The following is a 24,507-nucleotide window of genomic DNA, read 5'->3' as shown; positions in this document are numbered from 1 at the left end:
AAAAACCCTTTCCCACTAACCTCTTATATGTTTTATAAACTGCTTTTAGTCATGCTCAAAAATATAAACTGGCCTTTCTTCTGAGAGCTCTTGAGCTTTACAAAAGCAACAAATGCTCTTTTCCATCATTATCAGAAGGATGTCACAGATAAACTGGAAGATGGTAGCAACTTAGTACGTTCTGTGGAGGGAATAATTTTGAGATTGTACTGGAGTTGCACAGCACAATGTGAAATTACTTATCAGTTTAACTACAGCTTTTGAGTATATGGCCTCAACTGGACGTTCATGGTTCTAATTCTAAACAGAGGCTAAACAACTAAAGAAAAACACAGTGACAGGAATATGTATAAAACTATTTAGGCTACTGCTCTATTTCAATGTCAGTGGCCTTTGCCTCTGCTGCAAATGAGCATGACTGCTCAACAGGTTTATTTGTGTACAGGCTGTTTTAATTATCATCTTAATCACAAATATTTAACTGATAATCTTTGTTTCAATATTTTTCCAAAATCTTTTTGCATTGTTAAATGTTACCTATAAACTTAGGTCAATCTGCTTATGTTAGAATACAAAATAATACATACAAAAAAAACCTTTCAACACCCCTTTTTAGACAGCTATTTTGATTGACAAACAGGAAACACTGGTGTGGCTAGGTTCTCATAACAGGAAGCATTAAAAGGTTCCTATCAATCTAAAAACTAGGCCTACACTGTTACGGGTCATAGGCCTATGTATGCAGGAGAACATCATCCCACACATATCACCAATTAAGGTAACACTCTGTGCCCAAATAGCAAAGGTCCCATTAAATCAACAGAGCCACAGGTTCTTCCTTATGTTTTTCTCACAAAGTGGTAAAATACTGCATTTTCTAAATTTCCTTTCCAAAGTCTAAGAAAATTCAGCATCACAACTGTGTTCTACAGGGAAGCATCAGCTGCCATATCATCGCTCCATACTTAATACTGAGACTTCAATTAACAATTATACCTAAATTACTGCCGTTAAAAAAGAAGGGATAGAGCTTCATGACAACTCAGAAACAAGCCAGACCCTCTCTACCTAAATGTTTATGTATTTTAGGGGAAAGAAAATACATAAACACCTTTTACACCTCAGAAACCTTTATTTGACCCCACTCTGCTGTAACTATAGGTAACAATTGAAACTCTATTCACGGAGCTCTTGTTAAAATAGTCATACATGTTTAAACAAAGTTAACGACTACAAGCACGAAATACCTATTGGAACTGATGCACTGCCTTTGATTTACCAAGCCATGTATTCTTACAATTTTATAAATAATTCAATGTGAGAAGTCATTTAATATATTTCACAAAGAAAACATTGAAAGAAGTAGTCTTGGATGCAAGTGAGCTGCTTCCTTTGCCAAAGTCCACTGTCAGAAACGTAACTTTTTTCTAATGTAAATGAGGCCTTACTGGTCAAGACTTCCTGGTAACAAGTGTGTCAGGCACTTGTACTCAAAACACAGCAAGTCTTAGAAGTTATTTTGGATCTACAAGATGTTAAGGCTGGAAACTGCTTTACTGGCTCTAAGGAGAGAAGAAAAAAATTGCAACTAAGTTTAACGCGTTTTTTTTCCCCCCCTAATCTTAAATACTGACATGAAAGCAATATGTAAAACATCATCTTCTTGAAATCATCAAGAAGATGATTTCTACTCAGCCTACCATACTTATAGAGGGCAGATTCAGAGAAAAAGACTGGGCAAAGAAGAACAAAAAGCTACATGGCCTGGTACTCTCATGCTCTTGAATGCCACACGGAAATATTCTCCTTTTCATTAGTGCACTCGTATTTCTAAATCACCAGCTAATAACTAACTATTGTTTTTCAGGAGCGCTCTAAATCCCTGGATTCATGTGTTTTCTCTGGTTTGCCCTTGTGAAAAAAAACGCCATATTAAAATATTCAGAGTATTCTGTTTGAAAAGTCCATACACAGCAAATTCTAATGGACAATTTCCCAGGTTGACTTCGATGAATAGGTATCTTCGGACTTGTAGGAAAGTTGAGCTAACATAGGTATTTAAATATGCCAGAATCGAGAGAGTCCATCGGATTGTAAGATGATCATAAGCTTGTAAAGATGATTACAAGCTGGGTAAAACCTTGGGATGTTTGTTTATCATTAAGGTCATCATCTAGATAAACTGGACAGCAGTTTGATAGAGCTATTTTTAAGGGCGTCCATAGTTTACTGCTTTTAAAGGCATAATATGAATAATAAATTTGAAACACAGACATTTGAGCAAACAAAATGCAGCACAGTCTGATTATTAAAAGATATCCTTTCAACATGAACCAGCATATTATGCCATTGAGATTATGCACTGAATACTGAGCTAGACAGAACAGCAGAGAACAAGAAAAAGTTATAGATGTGCTTAGCCTAAAAAACACTCCTGCATGTGTGACAATACAAGGCAAATGGCTGTCAAAGCTAAATTCTGCACGTACGTTTTACACTGACCTCACGACATCTTGGAAATATCCAAATGATCTGACAAAACTCTTGAATTGATTCTAGTGAGTAAAATCAACTTCCGCTCTCGCTAGAATTCTTCTATATATAAAAAAGGACACCACGAAACAATAGCTATCGTTTTGTACCATTTACCTTCAGGAATGTCAGGTACTTTTTTAAATGCATTCTTCATGGCCTGTAAGCTCAGCAGTACTGAAGGAAATTCCACTCTTTAACAGAATTAACAGATACTGTAAGACAGTACAAAATTCTGTCAGGCACATGGAAGGGAATTGCCTGTGTCATTGCCTGCTACTCTGTACAATTCTGTAATCCTAGCTAGGAAATGCTCAGTTCCACCTTAAAAGTGGAGCACTGCCCTTTAGCCCTCAGGTGTTTTTTCTTTATGAATATACCAGAGATATAATTAAGTTCTTTTTCAGACTTTGTCATCCGTCACTGAACAAGATACATTTCGTAAGTCCCCTGTTTTATGATAGAATTAACAAAGAAAAAAAGATTAGGAGCAGCAAGTTTCTGCAGCTGTTCCTGCAAACTCACTTATCTTAAGCAGAACCCACAGACACTTTCAAGGTGAAGTCTCTTTAGTGAGTTATAAAATGACATTACCAAAAATCCTTTCGCTTCATGTATTTAGAACGCCTTTTGCCTTCCTCACGAGTGCATCACACGGCGCGTTACTGCCGTCATCCTGTGTTGCAGAACGGCTTTCTCCTTAGCTGTTTTTCCCTGCAAATGAATCACTAGTCCACTGTGAGGCTTCTTATGCCGTAAAACAATCTCCACTACTCAAGACCTCCCAGTCATCCATATTTTACTGTAATCCTTCCGTGCAAAGATAGGGCTTCCCCACTTTCTGTCACAAGCAAGCATCATACTACGCTCCAACTTTCTGAGACAGGACTATGGAAGTTTTTAACAAGCTCTTTTTATCTTATCAAAGGCAGATACTAATTTAGTCTGACATACCCTACCTCTCGTAAATCTGTTCATATTTATTCCGTTTTTCCATTTGCCTCCCTGCCTTTGATTATTCTTTTCAAAGGTTTTTCCTACAGCCTTGCATCTACAGAAAGAGAGAATAATAATTTCCAAGCTGCCAGAATCCCCTTTTCTCTACTTTCCGAAAAATGGCTATAGCAAATTGCTCTTCTCTAGGTAAATATTGCTTTATTTGTTTTGAAATGTTTGCTACAAGGCTTTCTAGAACGCAATTTATCCCAACTATCTCCCTACAAACCTGAGCACAAGGAACTTCTAGGTTTTGCCTTCATTTCACTGTAAGAATTTTCACTGTAAGAATTTCCACCTTTATACATCTATTTCACTTGGCCCTCTTAATCCTGATTCCACGTTCAGCATCACCAGCTGTGCTAAAAATGAAGGCTAAATAAACTTGGGATGATCGCTCTAATCATAACCTCATGCTTACTGCATAATACCCCACTTCCTTTCTTCTTTTATTCTTAATGGATAAATAGCTTTTTACTACTTGGATTATTTTCCTTTACAAGGTCAAACTCAGCTTGACTTCTGGCAGCCTCTTACTCTCACTGTAGAAGTTCAGAACTCTATGACGCCTTTCATTTCTAAGCAATCACTTTTGCCATTCCCTGTATGCTCTTGGCTAGCTTCTGATATTCTCTTGCCTGACTTTTCTTCTGGTCAGGTCTGCAATTCTTCTGTTCATGCATTCTGCCTTTTCCTGGGATGCAAATCCTATACAGTTGTTCTAACTGTGAATCAGAGAAGTTCCAAGCAGCCTATTGTTAGCTCCCTTAGCTCTTTGGTTCAGTTAATTTCAAACTATTTTCCTACAGTTTCTCAGTCTGCATTTTTGAAATTCAAAACCTTAAATTGCAAGACCCTTCCAACTTGAGCTGCATAAACCTCTGATGGCAATCATTCAACCCAAGCTCGGTTTCTACAAATGCCTCCTCTAGAATGTCCTCAATGCTTACGAAAGCGAGTTTAAAGCAATGTTACTTCTGTATAGTGCAGTAACTCTTTGGTAAGCATTGCATCCAGGAAAAACTGTGCTCTAGAACTCTTAGCGACTTTTTCTAGGTGACCAACACAGGAGTTAACATCTCCATGGTGTGCTGAGCAAGACAAATAACTTATTCCACCTATTGTATTTCAGTAATCATATTTAATACCATCTTCTGCATCTTGAACTTTGTGCAACAGGTTCATCTAGTGAAAGCATACAATTCCAGCTCAATAATACACTTCAAATATACAATAAACATGTAGAACAGACTTATCTTTTAATATCCAAAACCAGCAACTTGTTCTGGAATGCTTTATCTCTTCACTGTCGTTCTTCATCTGAGAGCATCCAGTCTGAGTGCTTAATATTTACAGGGAAAAATACTTGTTTCTTCTCCCTTTCCATGATAAAGATATATAAAAGGTTCTAGCAAGGTCCTTCATAGCAGATGTAAGTGGAATAAAGAACTAGATCATAGAAATGTTTTTATATATCCTACCACTAGAACAAAGAACTTTTTTTAAATCATCAGAACTTTTACAAATAATCAAACTTAGTAAGACATTAATCTTCACAATAAAATACATTCTAGTCCTACTTAGTCTGTAGAATTTCCTGTACTTCACAACGGCTGTAAAATGCGTAAGGGTGCTACTTATGAAGTAGAATATACATATTTCCAGCTACACAAGCAATCTCTATCTCAGTATCTCAAACTGCATCACAAGTTGAAATTAATGAAGCTGTCAAAGAACAACTTGTTGCCCATTTTACAGAGTTCAAATACCAGCATAAAGGTTCAGTGACTTACTCAGTATTACAGGACAAATCAGTGACAGAGCCTAAGCCTATTTAAATCCTAGTTTCATGTTTTAGCAAAAAAAACTATCTTCTGTTCCTAATGTTTAAACAAAGCACGGACATGGTGACCAGAGCAGAGAACTAAATTTAAGAAAAGGACAGTATTATTTTAGTCATTTCAGAAGGAAACTACACATCCTTATTTTTCTGTCCACACACTGGGACTCTGTAGACTCGTTGAGGTTGAAAGGCACTGCTGGAGATCATCTAAGTCCAACTCCATATTCACTTAACTAAAACACAAACAGAAGTGTTGGCAGGATTGTAGTCTTGGACTGCAAACTGCTTGTGAACAGGTGACCTTCACTTATGACTTCTATGATCCTAAATACTTCAACATTTTAATAACAATGGGCAAACACTATACCAAACATAGAATCAGGCAAACGCTTTCCTTTTCAACACTACAGTTTGCAAATGTTTCCAGCATACTTTATTTCAATGTTTACTAGACAAAGAATAAAAACATTTTACAGAGCAAAGATTTCCAAAGTAATTACAATGTCAGACTGTTTTAGATTCTTTCCTCACCACCACTTACATGCTTGAATACATTTTAGTGAGTCAACTCACTAGGACTAACTACAGAAAGATTTGCTGCTTTAGCTCGTTTTTGAATAACATATACCAACATATAGTTCACAAGAAACTTCAAAACAACTTTTAAATATAAATGTCATTTATATTTTATACTAAACTACAATCACAGCACTTCTTGTAAAACCTCTTCAAAGGCTCACTGTAAAAAAAAAAAAAAAGTAGTACAAATTCACATTCCTGAACAAGGCACAATTTGAAAAAAATAATCTGGAAAACAGCAGTGCTGTAGGGTATAAAATTCAGTTATGTTGCACGACAAAAGAGAGGAAGAACATATGAAGTAAGGATACCAGTGATCATATAACCTTCTTCTATAGCATTAGCTGAAGCATAGAAAAGCCACTGCTACAGCCTTCCCTTTCCCTTTCTTACCTTTCCTACCTCCCCCAAAATGCAGAGAGGTCTCAATTAGGCAAATATCATCACCTCTGCACCCTAAGGAAGCTACAGGGAACTCTGAAGACTGAAGCAGTACCTTTAGGCCAAAACCCCTATTTCCGCAACAAATTCTGTCCTGGGAGCCATAGGGTCTGATCACATACTACGCTCTCCTCCCTAGCACCCTCAATTGTGTAGGGCAAAGTCAGTAAAGCAGAAAGTTGCAAAAGAAAGGTCAGTAGCAGATGCTGATTTCTGCACACATCTTTAAATGGTTTAATGTGAACCTGGCATCAGAAACAGGGCAGTAATTGAAGATGCAACCATCAGCTATTAAAGTATCAGACATTTTGGACTTGGGACACGAAGAAAGGTGCACATTAATCCTCCATCCTAATTCCAGCCAGGATGGAGGGAGCATGGCTCAAAAAGGACTACAATTTGGATAATGAATACACTTCCATTTGCTAGAGCGTGGAAAGTCTTCAGCTAATGAATTGTGTATTGCTGGCAAACCTTGGCCAACGAGCCTGCAATGTCTGGGCAGCAGCACGGAACTGAACGCTCAGCAAATCCTGCAAAACTCAACAGAAAGCCAGTAAATCACAGAGTTTCTGTTCCTTTTCTGTTCCTGGTAGAAAAGTATCCTGACAAAGCCGTTTGACCGTATTTTTCTTCTCATTACACTCATGTAACTTCTTTCCTTCTTCTTTTGCCTTGAAGAGGTTCACTTATACCACGGAGCAGATACAGAATACCTTGACACAAGAATGGACCACTGCTGATGGAAGCCGCTGAACATAACTGTGATACAAATACTTAGACTGTAACATGCACATACCTTCTTTAGCAACATACAGACTCATGTCCGCACTCTCACAGACCGTTTTTTACTTTTCAAAGTTGACTTGAGCCCCCCAAAATAGGTACAACTGCTTACTTAAGTGACGTGACATTCCAAATACCTAGAAACTCCCTAAGCCAACAACGGCCTTTGGGCAGTCGCGTATGCCTCAAGAGACTAATTTTCAACAGAGATCAGATAAGCAAACAAATCCCATAATCCTAGAGCTGAGTAAATGGCCCACGGAGCATGGGATCTGTGATAGCAAAATTACAGCTTGTATAAGAGCAGAATTTCCTGTAACCATTTACTTGTGTGCTTCTCCTTAGAGCAGATTTCTAAGTAACTGTGGTTTTTCCTGCTCAGATGATGAACAGGGCGAAATCTTTATCTGTTTGATGAATGAGATTTTATTTATTAACTCATCCTTCTAGCCAGACTTCACTACTTTCCAAAGTCCACAGAGTCTGCCCTAAAGGAACTGGGAGGATTCTCTCTGGTGATAACGAAAGCTTTTTGCTCTTCAGTCTCAGCTCTCTTTTTATTACATTTACTGCATGTCTACTTGAAAAATCCCTTGAAAAAGTGGTTCAACCATAACCAGTCCAAAGGTATTTAACTAAATCTGTTAAGATCTTCAAGTAACAACTTTAAGGCAATAACTACCCACTCGTTTCATTGGCTACAAATTCAAAAATCTAATTTTGGTAATTAATGTGGAAGAGGAGCAGAGAGATGATACTGTGAAAACTCAGCACTAAACTTCTGGAGTGTTCAACTGTTTGGATTGGACTTTTAACACTGCTATCTAACCGAGCTGATAAGTAAAAATTACTTCATTTTAACAGAGGATCAATTTTCAACCATATGGAAAATACTACTACATTGCTCTGTATTTTCCTCTCTCTCAGATAAGCTACATAACCATGGGGTGAGGTTTCAGAAAAGTATTAATGAAATAAGCTATGCATAAATTGCCTAGAGCAGAAAAATTCTTCAACAATTGTTATATATTCAGTTAGCAACCCCATACAGCAGATGAGTAAAGTAAACGATTTGATAAGCTCATAAGCTAAAACTGTGAGAGAGTGCAGAACGCAAGTCCTTCATGCCCTGCAAACCAACCACTGATACATATTGCCGGGCAGAAACTGCTTGGCAAAATTTGTCATTAGCTCCTCGTGGTGTGCCAAATTAGCAAGGCTGTCAAAGAGGTAATGCCGTGAGCCCAGGGAATCCCAAGTTCCTAAGGATCCCCGGGGGGGTTCTCCAGCTCCCCGTCCCTTGGGTCTCTGCCCACTGTGAGCTGACCGGGCAGTGACCTGATGCCACTGGCAGCCTGCCCGGGTTTACGCTGTTTGGCATTGCCGAGGGAATTACAGAGAGGAAGGCTAAACTAGCAGCTGCAAATTTTCCACAACTTTTGCTGCAGTTCTTCCTCTCTTAGTAGAAGTCCTCCACATGGTCTCACTTCTGTTTTTCCCACATGACTGACACACTGCACACATTCGATGTGGACAAGACAAAAAGCAGTCACATGGGGATCTCCAAAATCACCTTCTCTTCTACACTGTTCCCTAAATTCAGCTTTTACTCAATTTTTCCTACTATCTACAATGGACAGTGAAGATGCTAAAATAATTAAAACAATATTTATTTTACTTTGGGTAAGCCTGTTAAGAGTACTTTATTCCAAAAAACGACGAGAAACGTAGTCTTTTATTGTTTATACACATGACTTTTGGGTGCTTTTTCCGATAGACTATAATTATTACTTCACAACATGTAATGCGAACCGAACGCAGCAAGAAAACTTTGAGAAGGAAAAGGTTTATAACTAAATAATAATTCAGAGAGAATACACTTAAAGCACCTAGCACAACTGTCTCATTCTTTTGAGCAAAAACAGCCTGATCACAGACCATAGCAATATGCTGAAGTAATAACGTCACGGTTTTATCTTTCACAAAAAGCATTAAAAAAATTCTACCATTTCAAGAATAACATCAGTATAGTCACTTTCAGAATTCCTATATGCTGGAACCATGTTAAATACTATTAAAGAAACTTCTGCACATAATCAGTAGACTTTGAGAAAACGGAAGAGTCATCTTGCCTGTTAGCACAGCCTGGGAGAGGAAAAAAAGGCCTTCGATAATCCTTGTAATAAAAGTTCTCGCTACTTCATCTCCAAGAAAACTTAAAAAAATTTGGTTAGCGTAATTATGGGAATAATCTAGAAGGGGCACAAACACTGTTAAAATTTTTGGCCAGTGACGCAAGCCTGAATAAAACAGTAACAAAAGCAAAAATCCATAATCTTGGCTCTGAATATTTTGTTTCAGTGTAAAAATGGTCTTTTAACAGCATGAAGAACAGAAGGCAACTTTCCCCCCCCCCCACCCCCCCGGAATAAACAGATGTAAAAACCTGGTTATTTCATTCAGATTAAGATTTCCTGATAAAAGTACATCTTACCCTAACTTAAACCACCGATGACGTAAACACAAATTTTATAAGGGACATTACCTCAAGTTTGATAGTGAAACTTCTTTCAGTTAAAGAATTCTGATTACCTAAACTCATGAAATGAAAACAAAGTCAATTTCATTTTCAGATTTTTAATTTCAGAATATTTAGATTTCAAGTACTCCACTGTATGCGGCTCTTTCAACAGTCATTTCTGGAAAAATGACTATGCTTTTGCAATGTTCATTGAGACCACGTGTATTAAACAGCTCGAAAGTAAAATACTTTTATACTTAACCCTGAGACTCAGCTGTGAAATGCTGGTATAGCAAAACACTACACTAGTTATTCCGTCCCATGCTGAAATACCTGGAGCAGTCCACATTCTTAGCTACAATTTCAAGGTACTTAAAAGCAAACCCAAAAAACTCTGCAAGAAACCCACCGTTTGTTCAGTATGACATCTTTTACCTTTCAGTAGCCTCTTAAACTGACATATACTAAACATACATAAAGGTATGAACAAGTTTGAATAGTGAAGATAGTATTAGAAAAGATTATATTGATTCAGATATAGAATATTAACGGTCTTCTATTAGTGAGACAAAAACACTCTTCAGTAGCACATTGTAATTCGTGACACGGTGCTTCAATATAGTAACTTTAAAGAACATCTGAGGCAAGTTAAAGTAAGAGAGGCCAACCAAACTAAAGAAGTTACAATTTCAAATGAAAACACAACAAGCGTTAAGGCCACCAAATACCCACTTCTACATTTCACATGGGATTATAATTCATAGCCATATAAATCAAAACATGCATGTCACAATTTCAAAACTTTGCAAACCTAGCTGTCATTCTCATTTCTGCTAGCTTCATCAGCCATAAGGTATGCTAGGAAATAATCAAAGTTCTTCAGAGCTCATCTCCCTTGCATCACTTGGGGTTATGCTCACTGGCTGACTGTAACAGAAATGAGCATCTGAAGATGCTCTGCAATCTTTTCAGAGACAACCGTCAAAATCTGCTTCAAACAAAGCTGCATTTAAAAATGAACCAAATCGCAAAAAATAAATGCAGGAAACTTTACCTTAATTGGAGCACGGCTAAACTGTATTTTTCTGTTGGCTGGGATTTCATCTTCATCTGGCAATCCATTAATTTCGGAGTATTCCATATCAGGTTCATAACAGTTATCCTCATCACTGTCATCCTGATCATCCTGTTCTGTACCAGTCTCTCCCCAGTCAGAATTATACCTCGATCGTACCCTATATACGTTGTAGTCAGAGTGCATGTACACATGGGAACTCTGGAAATTGCTCACATCTTCATTTACCTCCTTTTCACCTGTCTCATCAAAATGGGACTCTGCAGCATCTGAAACGGCATCTGCTGCAAAATCACCACCTGACACCAAATTTCTTGGTATTTCTGAAGCTTCAGGCCTATCAAAGATACCCTCTGCATTTTCTGATCGTTCCTTTTGTCGCAACAAAACTTCCGTGTCTGTTTTTGACTTATGCCTAGCACAACTGTCCACAGACCTTTCACTGTCAGGTGCATTGACCAAATCCTGTGGACTCACCACACAGCTATCAACAGAATCAGCACTTGCCTCCGTTTTCTTTTTTATTTCTTCAGTTGGTTTTGAACCCGATGAAGTGCCTATAGACGTTTTCTGCCTTGATGGGGAAGGTGTGCTATTTTGCTGAGAGTTCTCAACGGATGCCAAGCTTGTACTTTGTTTGGCTGGCGGAGACCACGTGCCGGCATCTTTCAAAGGACTGAACCCCTCAAGGTTTGCAACAGGGGAGGAGATACTTGCAACGGTAGAAGACAGATTTAGTGGATAGTGACCAGTTACAGAGTATTCTTCATTGTTCTCTGACTTTTCTAAAACAATTACGTTGTGTGAGTCAGTGTTTTCAAAAACTGCACTGAGCTGACTCACAGTTGGAGAGACAGTCTCTGTCCTTGGGCTAAGACTGTCCAATGAATCAGTGCTGCCTCTGTGAGATTTAGAGCTGCACCACTCATCCGGAAGCTCGCTGGAAACCACTTTCTCTTTCTTTGGGGAATAGCGATTGGAATGTCCCATTTCATGAGCATTTCGCTCAAACATCTTTCGAGTTTCAGTAAACTTAGAATAAGAAGGGCCATCATGGATAGTATCAAATCTACTAATCCTTTCTGAAACAGAAGATTCCAATTTTACAATGGAACCATCCGTTTTTTCTACAAATTCTTTGGGCCTAATTCGCCTCTGAGGTGATGGTGGGCCACCCTTTCCCCTTGTTTTAGGGGTAACTCCAGCACTTTCAGTGGGCTCCATGCCCATCTGCATAAATAAGTTCTTAATCCTATTGACATTTGAGCCATACTTCCTCCCCCTGCTCTGGGAGGCCTCTCCTTCCTCTTTCGTTTTTTGGTCTCCATCTGATTTCGGTTTGTCAAAGGTGCTTTTCAGCGCCTGGAACTCAGTTCTGTAAGCATTCCTGTGAGGAGAGGCACTTCGGAGGGTTGATCTTTCTCCTGAAGACTCTGTTTTTATCATGTTTACTTCAGGAGTGCAAAACCACCTTACATAATTACGGAGGTACCACTCTCAGCAACCTGTTACAACTGAGATTCTGGTTGAGAAGCGTTTCTTAGGCAGCACTGCTCTTCGGCAGGGCCGTGCCTGACAGAAGATCTGGAGGCAAATATCTAAACATATGGAGTCAATTGTGACAAAGCAGCAAGACCGAGGAGGGCTTTTGGGAACAAACGTAGATGTAACCTGCAACAGAAAGTAAGGCTTTCTGAATCATGTCATGCACTTGTACTTCCTTAAATCTAAATGACACTTTCCCTTTATATAGTTATTTGAAATTACATTTACAAAACAAGGAAAAAATACAACCCAGCAGCACACAAACATATGAACACTTGTAAGTAATTACAGTTTTTTTCAAACTGATTGCTGAACAATTGGCAAATTTATAAAATAACTCTAACATCACTCCATAGTGAAAGCATGGATTATCATGTCTAACTGTTCACAAAGATGTATCACGTCACAAACATGCAAAGGAAAAACAAGGCGACAAGAGAAATACCACTACTTTTATCGTACCAAACTCTTCCTCAGCGACAAGAGAAAAGCAGAATCAAAAAAACCCCACAACCCTCCGAGTGTCTTATATGTGACCCTAAAATAACTCGATGCAAACACGATGGTTCTGCTTCCCCGAGGCACTGCAAGATAACCCTTCTTCTCTCAGGGAAACATAATGGTAGAAATACCCTCTCAAATAACACACTCAGAAAGACTGCTCCAAAATGAAACAGGAGCTCGAGCGAAACAGAAAAATTGCACCCACAGCTAACGCTCTCAGCTCAAACAGCAAAGAAAGTGAAACCTAGTTAGGAAAAGTTGTCCCTGGCCGCCGGCAGTGCCGCCAGCGCCGCAGGGCGCAGGGGAGCGCCCCGCCAGCCGCCCGCGGGCAGCTGCCGGCAGGATCGGCCCCGGGGGCCCCGCGGCCGCCGGGCCCCGCGCAGCGCCACACGGCCGGCCAAACGCCTCGGCGCCCGCTCGGCGCGCTGCGCGGGGCGGCCGGACCGCGCCGGGGGGCGCACACACGCGCACACACCTCCCCTGCCCCCCCCCACCCCGGCAAGGCGAAGCCACATCACGTTGGGCGATGCAGCACAACGCGCTGCGAAACGCACCCGGCCGCGCCGCGGATCCGGGCCGGGCAGGGCGCGGCGGCTCCGAGCTGAGGGGCGGCGGCGGCGCGCGGCCTCCAACGGCCGGGAGCGGCACGCGCCAACGGCCGGAGCGGAGCCCAGCCGTCCCGCGTACCTGCGCCAGTCGCCCCCTATCCTCGCCCTCCCGGCGACATCCGCCGCGCTGGCGGCTCGCGGGAAAGGGCGCGGGAGGAAATAAACTTAAAAGCGCCGAGGGCAGCGCCGCGACGCGCAGGCTGGAAGGCGCGGGCCGCGGGCGGCAGCACCTTGCGGCGGGCAGGGCTGCGCGGGCGGCAGCCCCGGCGCGGCGCGGCCGGGCCCGGCTGTGCCTGCCGGGCGCCAGGGAACAAAAGCCCCTTGCGGCGGCTCCTCCGCGCCTTCCCCGCGGCGCGCACGCTTCCTTACCCGCCAGCCTCCCGCCTCAGCGCGGCCCCCGCTCCTCCTGCGGCCGCCGGCTGCTCGGCGCCTCCGTGGAGAACGGCCGCTGCCGCCACCCGCCTGACAGGAGGCACCAACCGCCGCGGCGCCTCAACGCCATTGCAGGCGGCGGCGGCGGCGGCGGTTGGGGCACCGACACGGCTCCGCGCACACACCCGCGGCGCGGCGCGGCGCGGCGCGGGGGAGGAGGCGAGCCGCCGCGCCCCGCCGCAGCCCCGCTCCCGCCCCCTCCGGCACGGCACGGCACGGCGCGGCGCGGCCGCCGCTCTGGGGCCGCCGGCAGCCGGCGGGTGACAGGTGCCTCACCTCTTCGGCCAGCCGCAATGGTCTGTTCCGCCGCGGGCGGGCCGCGCTCCCGCCGCAGCCCGGCCCGAGGCGGGCGGCGCGGAGCGGCAGAGGCCGGGCCCCGGCCGCAGCGGCCCGCCCAGCCCGCCCCGCCGCGCCCCGGGCGCCGCCTGCCCGCGGGCCGCAGCGCCCGGCTCCGCTCGCCCGGCTTCTCCAGCCCGGGGACGGCGGGTTTTCCCCCGGCCGGAGGAAGCGGCTCGGTAACCGGGTCCGCAGCGCTGGCGATCGCCGCCTCCCGCCCGTTCCCGCGGAGGAGAGCGGGGTGCGCGGCGGGGCGGCTCGGCCGGAGCGGGGCACGGTGCCGGCGGCGGCGGCCAGGGAGCGCGGGGGCGGCGCGGCGCCGAGCCGAGCGCGCCGCGACTCCGCCGCGGAGCGGGGCTTGCAGGCTCCCGCCCTAGCTCTTAAAAAATAAGGCATGTAACACAGCCTACCTAAACGAGTAATGCACTGCTAACAAATCCAGACAAACCACTAAACAACTCTCGTAAACGTGACTTGTTCTGGCAATTGCCGAAAGGGAGGCAGGATGACAGGAGATTACTGTACTTACACAGTATAACCGCAACCAGCTTTCTCCCGTTGTTTTGTTAGCTAGGTGAATTTGCCACAAACATGTTTTGGCTTTAAACAGTGAGTAAGAAAACTTAACTGCGGAGCGCGCGATCTCTACGGAATCTGTAAAATTGGCAAGCCAAGACGGTAGTGACTCCTAATCCCACAGCAACCTCCAAGCAAAGTTCATTAAACTAATTGCATAAACGTCCAAGAAATGGCCCGAGGATGTACATTGCAAATACTGAAAAATCATTATTATGTATACAGAATCAAGATACAAGTGACTGAAAATAAAGGTGTAAGGTAGACAGCTTTACAAACGTAATTCATTAGTTTTAATGAGACAGAAGCCACGTGTACCATATACCATTCTAGGTATGTGCAGATGTCGGTCTTCTCATTTGCACCAAGGGTACAACTCGGAATATTTGCCTCAATAGAGTTTAAATATCTAACACATTAATACCCACTGGGAAAAAAATTCCAGTCTTTTAAAACACCTTGAAAAAGAATATTTCCGTAAGAATGTATGCTAAAGGGCAGAATCAGAAGCGAGAACATTTAAACAGCGTTTTTTCCACCGCTGGGAAGAAGCCTGTCCTGATGCTTTGCGTGGCTTCCACTCAGGCTATTGGCAGGTGAGGCTCGCAGCACGGAGTGTGGGGGGGGGGGGGGGGGGGGGCATGCTGCATGCCCTAAAGGCTGCTCAGCATTACCATGCCAAAGCGCTGCAGCACAGCAGGGAGAAAGGGAGATCACAGGAGGTAAGTAATGACTGAGGATATAGATACCCGAACTTCAAAAGCAGTTGCAGAAAACTTCACTTCTGAGACAGTATCCTAAAGCAGAAGGATGATGGAACAACTGCTGCTTCACAGCTTCTTCTGCTGAGGATTCCTACAGCTGTTTCCCTGCGCGAGGACTAGAAAGGCTACAACTAACCAGGATATTCACTATTAAATTGTTAACATCAAATAACATACCAGATCTGAGGCCCAACATATTTGACAGTGTCTTTCTATTAGTATCATTTTGTGGAAATAAAACCATAAGAATACTTAAGAGAGCTGCTTGACTTCTGAAGATAAAAATACGTTAAGAGAACTTCAAGTCTCCTTTATTTTCCCTCCACAGAGAACAGCAATGAATAGCGACATAAAGCAGAAATGTAAATGTTTTATTTTGTGAATTTAGACTAAGCATGCAGAATCGTTAAAGAACTTACTATGTCCTTACTAGAGATGTATATGGAAGAGTTTTATAATTCACATTTTACCACAAGAAAAAAGGTGACACAACATTAAATGAGATGAAACAACTAAAGCAATTTTAAAGAGAGTAATTAGCACCTGTGAAAATAATTAAGAAGTTACCCAGTACTGTATCTACGTGGCACATATTCAAAGCTGTAATTATTACTTAAATCTTTTATCTAACAGAAAAATTTCAAGCAAAATTGGCACTCCTGCCCCCCCCCATTAATATATTTTTTAAATAATCTATCCAGGAAAACATTTGTGTTATTTTATGGCCGGATAATGCAATCCATATATTATACTTCAGTAGAAAACAAGGGAATGAGATGACGTACTCTGATGGAGCAACTTGCTGACAGATCAAGCACACAAGAAACCTCAAGCTTTTCACGCTGAGAAAGGTTATAATTACATTTATGTTCTACTTTAATGTCTTTTAAGTAGATTGCATAGCAGTTAAAGAGGACTCTGCCTGCCTCTGACACAGAAGCTAACACAAAGCCATTTTAAATAATTTTATGTTCTCTCAACACCACCTCATGCTGACAACTGCCAAGATTTGTGGCAACTACTGGTAATTTTAGCTGCTCAGAGATAGTTTGGACCTTATTTAGGGGATCTGATTTTGGCTACTGACATCTAAGATATTCAAACTTATTAGTCACTCACGAAAACTCTTCATTCTACGTCCTTATTTACACAGTGCCTATGTTAAACCAACAGTATTATACAGTCTCTAGAATAATAAAATGTATCTTGTTTTGATTAGTATGTCACCTTCCAGGAGAGACTCCTCATACATGAGCATGGCCATGCAACTAACTATAAAAATCCACAAGAATTGTGGATCCTTTTACATTTTTAGTATTTCTGTGTCAATCCATTTGACTAGAAGGTATTTTTAGGCTCTGTTAAAGCATGATTGACATTTCTGTTAATTCCTAAGCAACATTAAAACACTGCACAGCACACTCTGGGGAAGATAAGAGACCAAGTTTCTCCTTATTACATTAGGATAAACTCAATAACTTCACTGAAGTTACGGAACTACTCTGCTCCCAAACCAACGCAAGTTTCAGATCTGTTCAGTTGAATAGTTACATAGGGTAGAGCGTGGCTGTCATTTTACGGCACCAGAGCAACAGCTCCATTCACATGATTCTGAATGTGCACATACGACAGGAAGAGAGACCCAAGTCGTTTAACCTGACAGCATCACTTTAAATTTTACTCAGTCTCTTTTTAAACCAGTTTTGATGCAGTACTCCAAGGCTTAAAATAATCAATTTTCCATTCATTTCATGTGTGGATTATGTTTACTTATGAACGTAACTATCTGGATGTCATTGATGGGTTGTTCTGAGTGACACTTGTGCTTCAAAGATACTCATTTACTGAGATTAGCAATATATTCACACAGCAGAGCGGTAATGCAAGTTTCTCCGCACGGCCCGGGAAAAAGAAGAAAGTCATCCTGTCATCTTTCTCTTGTCAACTTCTTTCAAGCCTTGGAAGACAGTATCTGTACATACACGTAGAAATGGAAACTATTTACCTATTCTGATCGTCAGCTAAGAAAGTGTCTATCTGCTGCCCCATCAAACCACTGCAGAGGAGAAGGAGGTTTTTTTTCTTTAGACATATCACAGCATAAGCAGAACTGAGTTTTATCGTTCACTCTCAGCCAGTTAGAGAATATGAATTCTTTTTACATAATCTAATTTAAAGAAAAATAACTTGTCTGAACAAAGAGATATAAACATTTTGGAAGATAAGGTGACTTAGGGATCCATCTGTACCAGAGTAGCATGAGACTAAAATAAACAACAATCACAGCTATAATAATGAGTTGATAACATTTAGTTTCAAATATTATAAATCTGTTGTTGCAGTGAGTGTAATTCTTCTGACTGTAATCTCTTCCACAGGAAGACATTAATAGTTAAAAATGGGAGCTCATTAGTATCACTCATTTGGCAATTTCAGAAGGTTGTGCTGTTTTCACACAGAACATCAAATTACTTGAAAGCTCAAGAACAGTGTCTAAAAGGGGACTTTGTCCTGTAAAATCTGAAGAAAGAAGCTCTGGCAATGATAACAAGACTTCATGTTTTAACAATTTAACAGAAAAGCAAATATTAGCATCATGAGGGCCTAAGCTCAGAACAGCAATATCCCTTTCTGAGTTACTGTAAGAATACTGTCACATCCATTCTTAAACATTCTACTTTAAGGTGTTCAAATAACGCACGGTTATGGCTAGTAAAGAAAATGGGAAAGTATTTTTCAAAAAGGAAAAGCGTTGCACACTACATACAACTAATTACATTGAACTACTGCCTTTGCTAAAATAGAAAGCTAGAAATGGTTGAAAGAGCTGTATTTCATTAGCCTTCTGTCACTGGCCCTCAACACTGAACTCTGTTTTTTAGCACAACATAGACAATCATCAGCTACCAGCCTAATTAGAAGGATGTCAGCTAGTTGCAGAAAATAGGAAATGAAAAGACTAAATGTTCACTCTAATGCAAATTTTTAGTAAGAATCAAACCCTGGCAAAACACATATTTAATGTTAAGCTCTTCAGGAGGGGAAAATGTTAGGAAACATTCTTTAACCTCGATTAGTTGACAGAATAAGTAAGATATTCCTAGGTGAATGGTACCTATCACAGTCATCTGATTCATCAGATGATATCATATGTAGATACGTGGTACAGAGAACTCTCTCTCCATCCCAACATCAGTAAGAAAGATTTAAAGTCAGAAAAGTTAGTACTTCAACTATTCCAAAGCAGAACACCTCAAATTTGCATGAGATATATTCCCTGTTAACTGTATAAATATGGAAGTTGTATTTTTCATGGTTGGATCTAAAGTAGAAAGTTGGGAATCTCATAATAGTATTAACCATTAATAAATACTTTATTATAGCAAAACTTTCTATAACACACATTTTCTGTTGAAAAGAAAATTACTCTCAATAGCCAGAATCGGGAATACAGAAATTAACAGGGTCTGCCAGTCTGTGCAAAAGCATTATCTCCAGTGTATTTATTGTGCAGTAAATATCCACTATTACTCTTAAGGAAAGCACATTTAATGAGCCAGGGGAAAACTAGGAGAAGAGGGAGGAATGTATTTGATGTTCAGACCTAAAAAGTGTACTTGATACTGTCAGTACATAACACACAAGCAAATGTGATTGCCGAGTTCACCACCTTGCCAAATCAAGTAGTGTTCTGTGCCATGAGAAAGATGTAAGACAGCAAGTTCTGCCTTCACCTTTTCCAAATGACTGACCATTTGTACTTGGTGGCACTTCGGAGCTTGTACTCCCGCTCTGGAGACAAAAACAAATGATTCCTCAGTGAAAGATATAGAAGCCAGAAATCATGAAATACAGCACACTAGCGCTGTCTTGCAGTGTGCAATACATTGGCATGTCGGGGAAATACTTGTCTAGGTTGCTCCACCCTGAAGCTGATGACTATGCCTGTCATTGAGCTCACATCGTAATAGTCTGTGGTTCAAACCCTGCTGGTAACATAGATGTAGACCTGTTATGACTGCGTTAGTGGAATTTGCTTCTCCCTTTTCCTTAAAAAAAAGTAATTAAAATAAATACAAATGAGAAAACAGCTGCTTAGCTGAAAATAGTAATCTGTCATTTACAGAACGTACAACAAAACTAGGTTTTGGTTACTTGCCACATACTTTGATTGCTTTTCTCTCCACTGATAGGTGAAAAGTACTACCTTGGTAAAATACCCACAGGAAAAATTTGCTCTCAAAGCTAGATTTGTTAATCAGTTTAATTTAGTGCACAAGAGCAAGTAAATATTTAATTACTGTGTTCTATATGGCATCAGCTACTAGGCCAGCTAAAAACATTCAGTTAATTTGGAAGAGCTGTACGCTTTGCCGGTACAGAGAAACACATCATTGTGCAGCAATGTGTACAGAAACTATTTTCATTATTTAATGGTATTGAAATCCAAGTTACCAATTAGAGACATCTGTAAGTAAGAGTTCTGTACTAATAATAAAAGCATTTGTGTAAAGCAGAAAAGAAGTCAAGAAGGGTAACCACTTTATCATACCGTTAAAAAAAGAGAACACTGGCATCAAGTTTAAAAACGAAAAGATAAGCATTAACATAGCAAAGTCTGTAAATTTACAATGACATCTTTAAGAAAGCGAAGGAATGGTCACATAAACAGTATAGAATTATAGAAGAATAGGATGACATCAACATTTGCATAAAACAGAACAAGAAATTGTGTTAGTCGTAAAAGACAGCTTTTCAGGAACTCTACTGAAGAAGGCCATTGCCTAAGACACAAATATGCAAGAATAACTGCTATAATGGGAGCCAGCTTTGCACCAGCAAAGCTATTAAGCCACGGAAAGATTGCAACTCTACACCTCAAACAACAGGTCTAATCTTAAACTTTTGGGAGTATAATATAAAAAAATCTTAAAATGCAAATATCGAGGTCACTGAAGAGAAGCTCTTTGGCTCTCCCTATTGGATGGAAGAGGCAACACCTCACATGTGGCAGATGTGTTTCAATGTATTTTGTGAAACAATTTAGAGTGAAAAAATATGGAGTTTTCTATTGTTCCGAAGAGTTATGTTCCATTAGTTACGTAAGTGTATACGCGAAGGTGCATCATTAGACCAGAGGGACCTCTTGTCATTTCAGCGATGTTTAAGTCAGGGACTAAATCCAAAATAAGAATGAGACCACTGACAAAATGACTTTGCTTCTTTAATAAAAATTCAGTTGACATGCTGAGTAAGTGCAAACGAAAAGGAGCACAAGATACAGGGAAAAGGAAAACTTCCATTATTTGGAACGCCTCCACTTCCTCTCCTGCAAGAAAAGGGCTGCATTCTGGAAGGCCGGTTGTTTGTTTACCATCACTCTGGTGCGACAACTATTTCTAGCAGTACCAGAAAGGAAACACACGCTATCTCAGGAGGGACAAAGCCACCCACCTCTAGATGGGTAGAAGCCATGATTTCTACCAGCAAGTGTTGGAACAGGTCTGCCCAGGGATGGGTGTCCCATCTGTGATGTGAGCAGATCTTGGTTCACTGGGAGAATTTTTGCCTGAGTTAGAGGCAAAAAGGACTCTCGCTACCAAGCAAAGATATGTTTACACACAAGCCATGCCATCCATTTCCACAGAACACGTTAGTTCTGATCCCATTGTTTGAAGCTTTACCATGAAATGACTTGATAGCAACAACAGTGAAGAGCTACAGGATGCAGGCGATGAAGGGCTACAGGGCTGAGGCCACTGTCTGCTCCAGTGGCCCCTGTCAAGGGGGACAATTTGCTTTCATTCAGGCCTGCAGCCACACAGAGGGAAGCACAATAACTTAAGATCACTTCATAAATAAGCTGATAGTAGGGCTTGGACCGAAATATTTACATATGCTAGTATCTGGGCAGCAGAAGCAGGTCCTTCAAGCAGGCCATCTGATAGCCTAATAGAAGCAAACATACCAAGATCCAGAGCCTTTAACAAGTGAATGGGAAGGGACGCAGAACCAAGAAGAATTAGGATGCAGAATTGTACCTGTTTCAGCAAGTAGAATAGTTATGGTAAAACTCTTCTAAAATGAGGTTGCATGAGTAGTTTTTCCTCTGCGTTGTGCTGCTATTTCTATAGATAAGATGCTTCTTACAAATGACTGACTTCTCCAAGCACGATCTTGTCATGCAAGAAAAACGGCTGTAAAGAAATTGGGAGAGAGGGTTGGGCTTAAAGGGTAAAGGAAGGAAAAGTGAGATTTCAAGGGTCTAAGCTAGTTTAGACCTAGTACCCAGCAATCCGGATTAGTTTCATGCTGTGCCACGTGAAACAGAAAACAGTGTTTAGGAATAGATGGTGAGGAGGTGGAGGCATAAGGGAAATACAGATGGGTACAAAACTGCCAACAACCTGTCAGATTTGAGAAGGTGGAAGTTGTAAGGGGCACCTGAGGAACAAAAGAACCTGACCTTTTTTTTTTTTTAAATAAATGGAATTTTCAGATAGGGTATAATATGCATTTGAGTAAAGAGATTACCTCTGAAACAAAAGAAGATAAGGAAGCTGCATGTCTCCATGCCTTTATACCAGCAGGCTCAAGATTCCCACTGCTCCTTTACTATAATGATGTAAATAAGGCTAGCAAGGAACGGCACATGAAGAATGAAATACTGGAATGCATTAATCACAAATTTAATTTCGCACTAGCTGCTTTGTGTCTTGATGTTATATAGATTCCAGTACAAATAAAGACTAAATTTTCCTATATCTCTATAGGGATTCTGCCTAGAACATGGATATTCTCTCCAGTGTCTTCCTTTCCTATCAGGCATGAAGTCGCCAGCTCCAGTTGGGCTGGGCTGTGAGGTAGACAGACCATCTATTCAGACAGTCCTGAAAATCCCAGCTGTTTGTAAACAATTTTGCTTAGTACTCCAAGAGCTCCAGCCGGCCTGATAATTGGAACAGGGAATGAAGCTTTTAAATAACAAAAGGAAGGCGGAGGCTCACGCTGAGCAATGAGGGAATGAGTAGCTTGCACGGCAGAGGTCCTCCCCGATTGCACAGTGGGCTTTCTAAGGACGAAAACTGCACAAGTTATCAAGAAAGGGTAAGTGAAAGGGCGTGGGAGGGGGGAGAACCAACATCTTCCTGGTATCCTGCTTTTGAGAGTCTATTGTATCAGCATTGCACAACTGCTCTACAAGAGCGTAGAGGTAGTGAAAAGGCTAATTTTGTCAAGTAAAGAAATTCTTGTTTCTCCTTTGCTACTCCACTTCAAGAAAAAAGTAAAGGGATATTTAATAGAGTATGAGGTAGTAGTAAGTCATGGTGCTACTACTAGTAATGCACAGTGCCATTCAGAGAAGGAAAAAGAACACAGTGCACCGAGCCTTCAGAAACAGCTGAGAGAGTGGGAGTTCAGCTCCAGCCTAAAGTCACCAGCACAGTTCGCCCATGCACGATGTTCTAAGCAGATTGCGAGTGCTCTGGAGAGGCCGTCTAAAGCTATACATAGATGCATGCCTACAAACTGGAACCACATTACTATTTTACTATCTCTGTAAAAAATAAGAGAATGCTAGGCATAAGTTTAACTACGATCATTTTTCACTTCCCACAATTGCAAAGCTGCCAAGTCCCTGCAGATGCCTCAATCAGATTTGTGGATTGCTGGAGGGAGTGTGCACCAAGCAAGGGAGCTCAGGATTTTTTTTTTTTCTTCCTAGTTTCATTCCTCTCCCTCCTCCTTGGACAGCAGATGGTGGCATTATCATGGATGGATTATTTCTTAACGAGCATTTTCTCATGAATTCTAAATATAAAAATCTTGTAAGTGTCAGAACAGAGGGCACGCTAGGTTGGTCTGGTGAATTAACTGTATTGAGTTTAAGAACATGTCTGAGGCAGCTTACCAGAAAAAAAAAAATAGAAAAAATCTTTTCCATTGCAAAGGGAAAACACTGAATTAAATCCTGCTGTCCTAACTATTGCAAAATGTGCATTATACCAAGGCACCAAACTCTACTTCTGTTAGGATAAAGATTATTAAACCATCAAATTATTCTAGAGCTTCCTTGAATTTATTGTGTTTAAAAATTATAGGACATTCCGTAACACTGCGGACTGTTAAACAGAACTGTGAATTTCTTGCTGACTATATTGAACATCCCTGATCACTGAAATAGGAAACGACTGTAAAAGTCTCAAGCTGCAGAGAGCCCTGGATTGTTTGAAAATTAATTTTAGAACTCTAAGCCTCTACTGCCGGGGTAGAAATATGGACAACACACACATAAGGCTTAAGCACTTATTTTTAGGCTGGCCTTCTGGTTGCCGCCTGGAGCATTTCCTATTGCTCTTAAACTCCTAAAACATTTTGTATTTTTCTTTTAAATAGTTTTTGTGCAGCTCACAAATAGAGTAGCCATAACAACAAACTCACTAAATAGCTAGAACTATATGTTGGCAATAGAATGAAAAATGGGAACAAACTTTGAATAGTGAGGGGATGAAGGAGAACAAGGAGACACTTTAAGGAAATACAAAGGTATATGTTATTGTTTGGACATTTCTTTGAATATGCTGAGTAAAACCGGGCTTCAGCAGAAATTTACAAAAGGGTGAGTAAAACATCCTCCGAAGGACAGCGTGCATCTCCTGTTACTATGAAGCTGAAAAGAGAAAACACTGTCATGGCCAAAACAGAGGCTGGACATAAAATCTGTACTTTCATAAGTGCAAGCAGCCCCACCTTTTTTCAATTTTACAGGTCTATTCAAACACATATGTTTTTAGAAAAAAATGGCTTAATTAGAACATAACAAACTCGTATGGTTTTCCACATTTACACATGGCGTTTATCCTTTCTGTCCCATGGCAGCTTGGGAAACAATCTTAGGAGGAACTGCAGGGATTCAGTGTCTCTAGATTGGTACCTTTATTTTTTTCCCCATTTTTTTCACTAAAACC

The 24,507-nt window shown here is 41.2% G+C and overlaps 1 protein-coding gene across 13 annotated transcripts in view; it reads right to left on the bottom strand.

Moving 5' to 3' along the window:
* PPP1R9A (protein phosphatase 1 regulatory subunit 9A) overlaps window positions 1–14,234 on the bottom strand; it is a 160,682-nt gene extending 146,448 nt beyond the window's left edge. For 9 of the 13 annotated variants that reach the window (XM_068934880.1, XM_068934883.1, XM_068934884.1 and 6 more), the window contains exons 1-2: window positions 13,800–14,055; window positions 10,753–12,444 (exon numbers count right to left, since the gene is read on the bottom strand). In XM_068934880.1, coding sequence (XP_068790981.1) covers window positions 10,753–12,219 — 1,467 coding nt within the window. In that variant the 5' untranslated portion in view covers window positions 12,220–12,444; window positions 13,800–14,055. Of the gene's footprint in view, window positions 1–10,752; window positions 12,445–13,509; window positions 13,602–13,799; window positions 14,056–14,138 lie in introns of those variants that run through there. The other 4 variants (XM_068934881.1, XM_068934891.1, XM_068934887.1 and 1 more) reach the window with 2 other exon arrangements.
* Window positions 14,235–24,507: the final 10,273 nt, after the last annotated feature.

Source organism: Struthio camelus, chromosome 2 (assembly GCF_040807025.1).
Source record: "Struthio camelus isolate bStrCam1 chromosome 2, bStrCam1.hap1, whole genome shotgun sequence".
NCBI lineage: Eukaryota > Metazoa > Chordata > Aves > Struthioniformes > Struthionidae > Struthio > Struthio camelus.
This window is presented reverse-complemented; position numbering and strand designations above follow the sequence as displayed.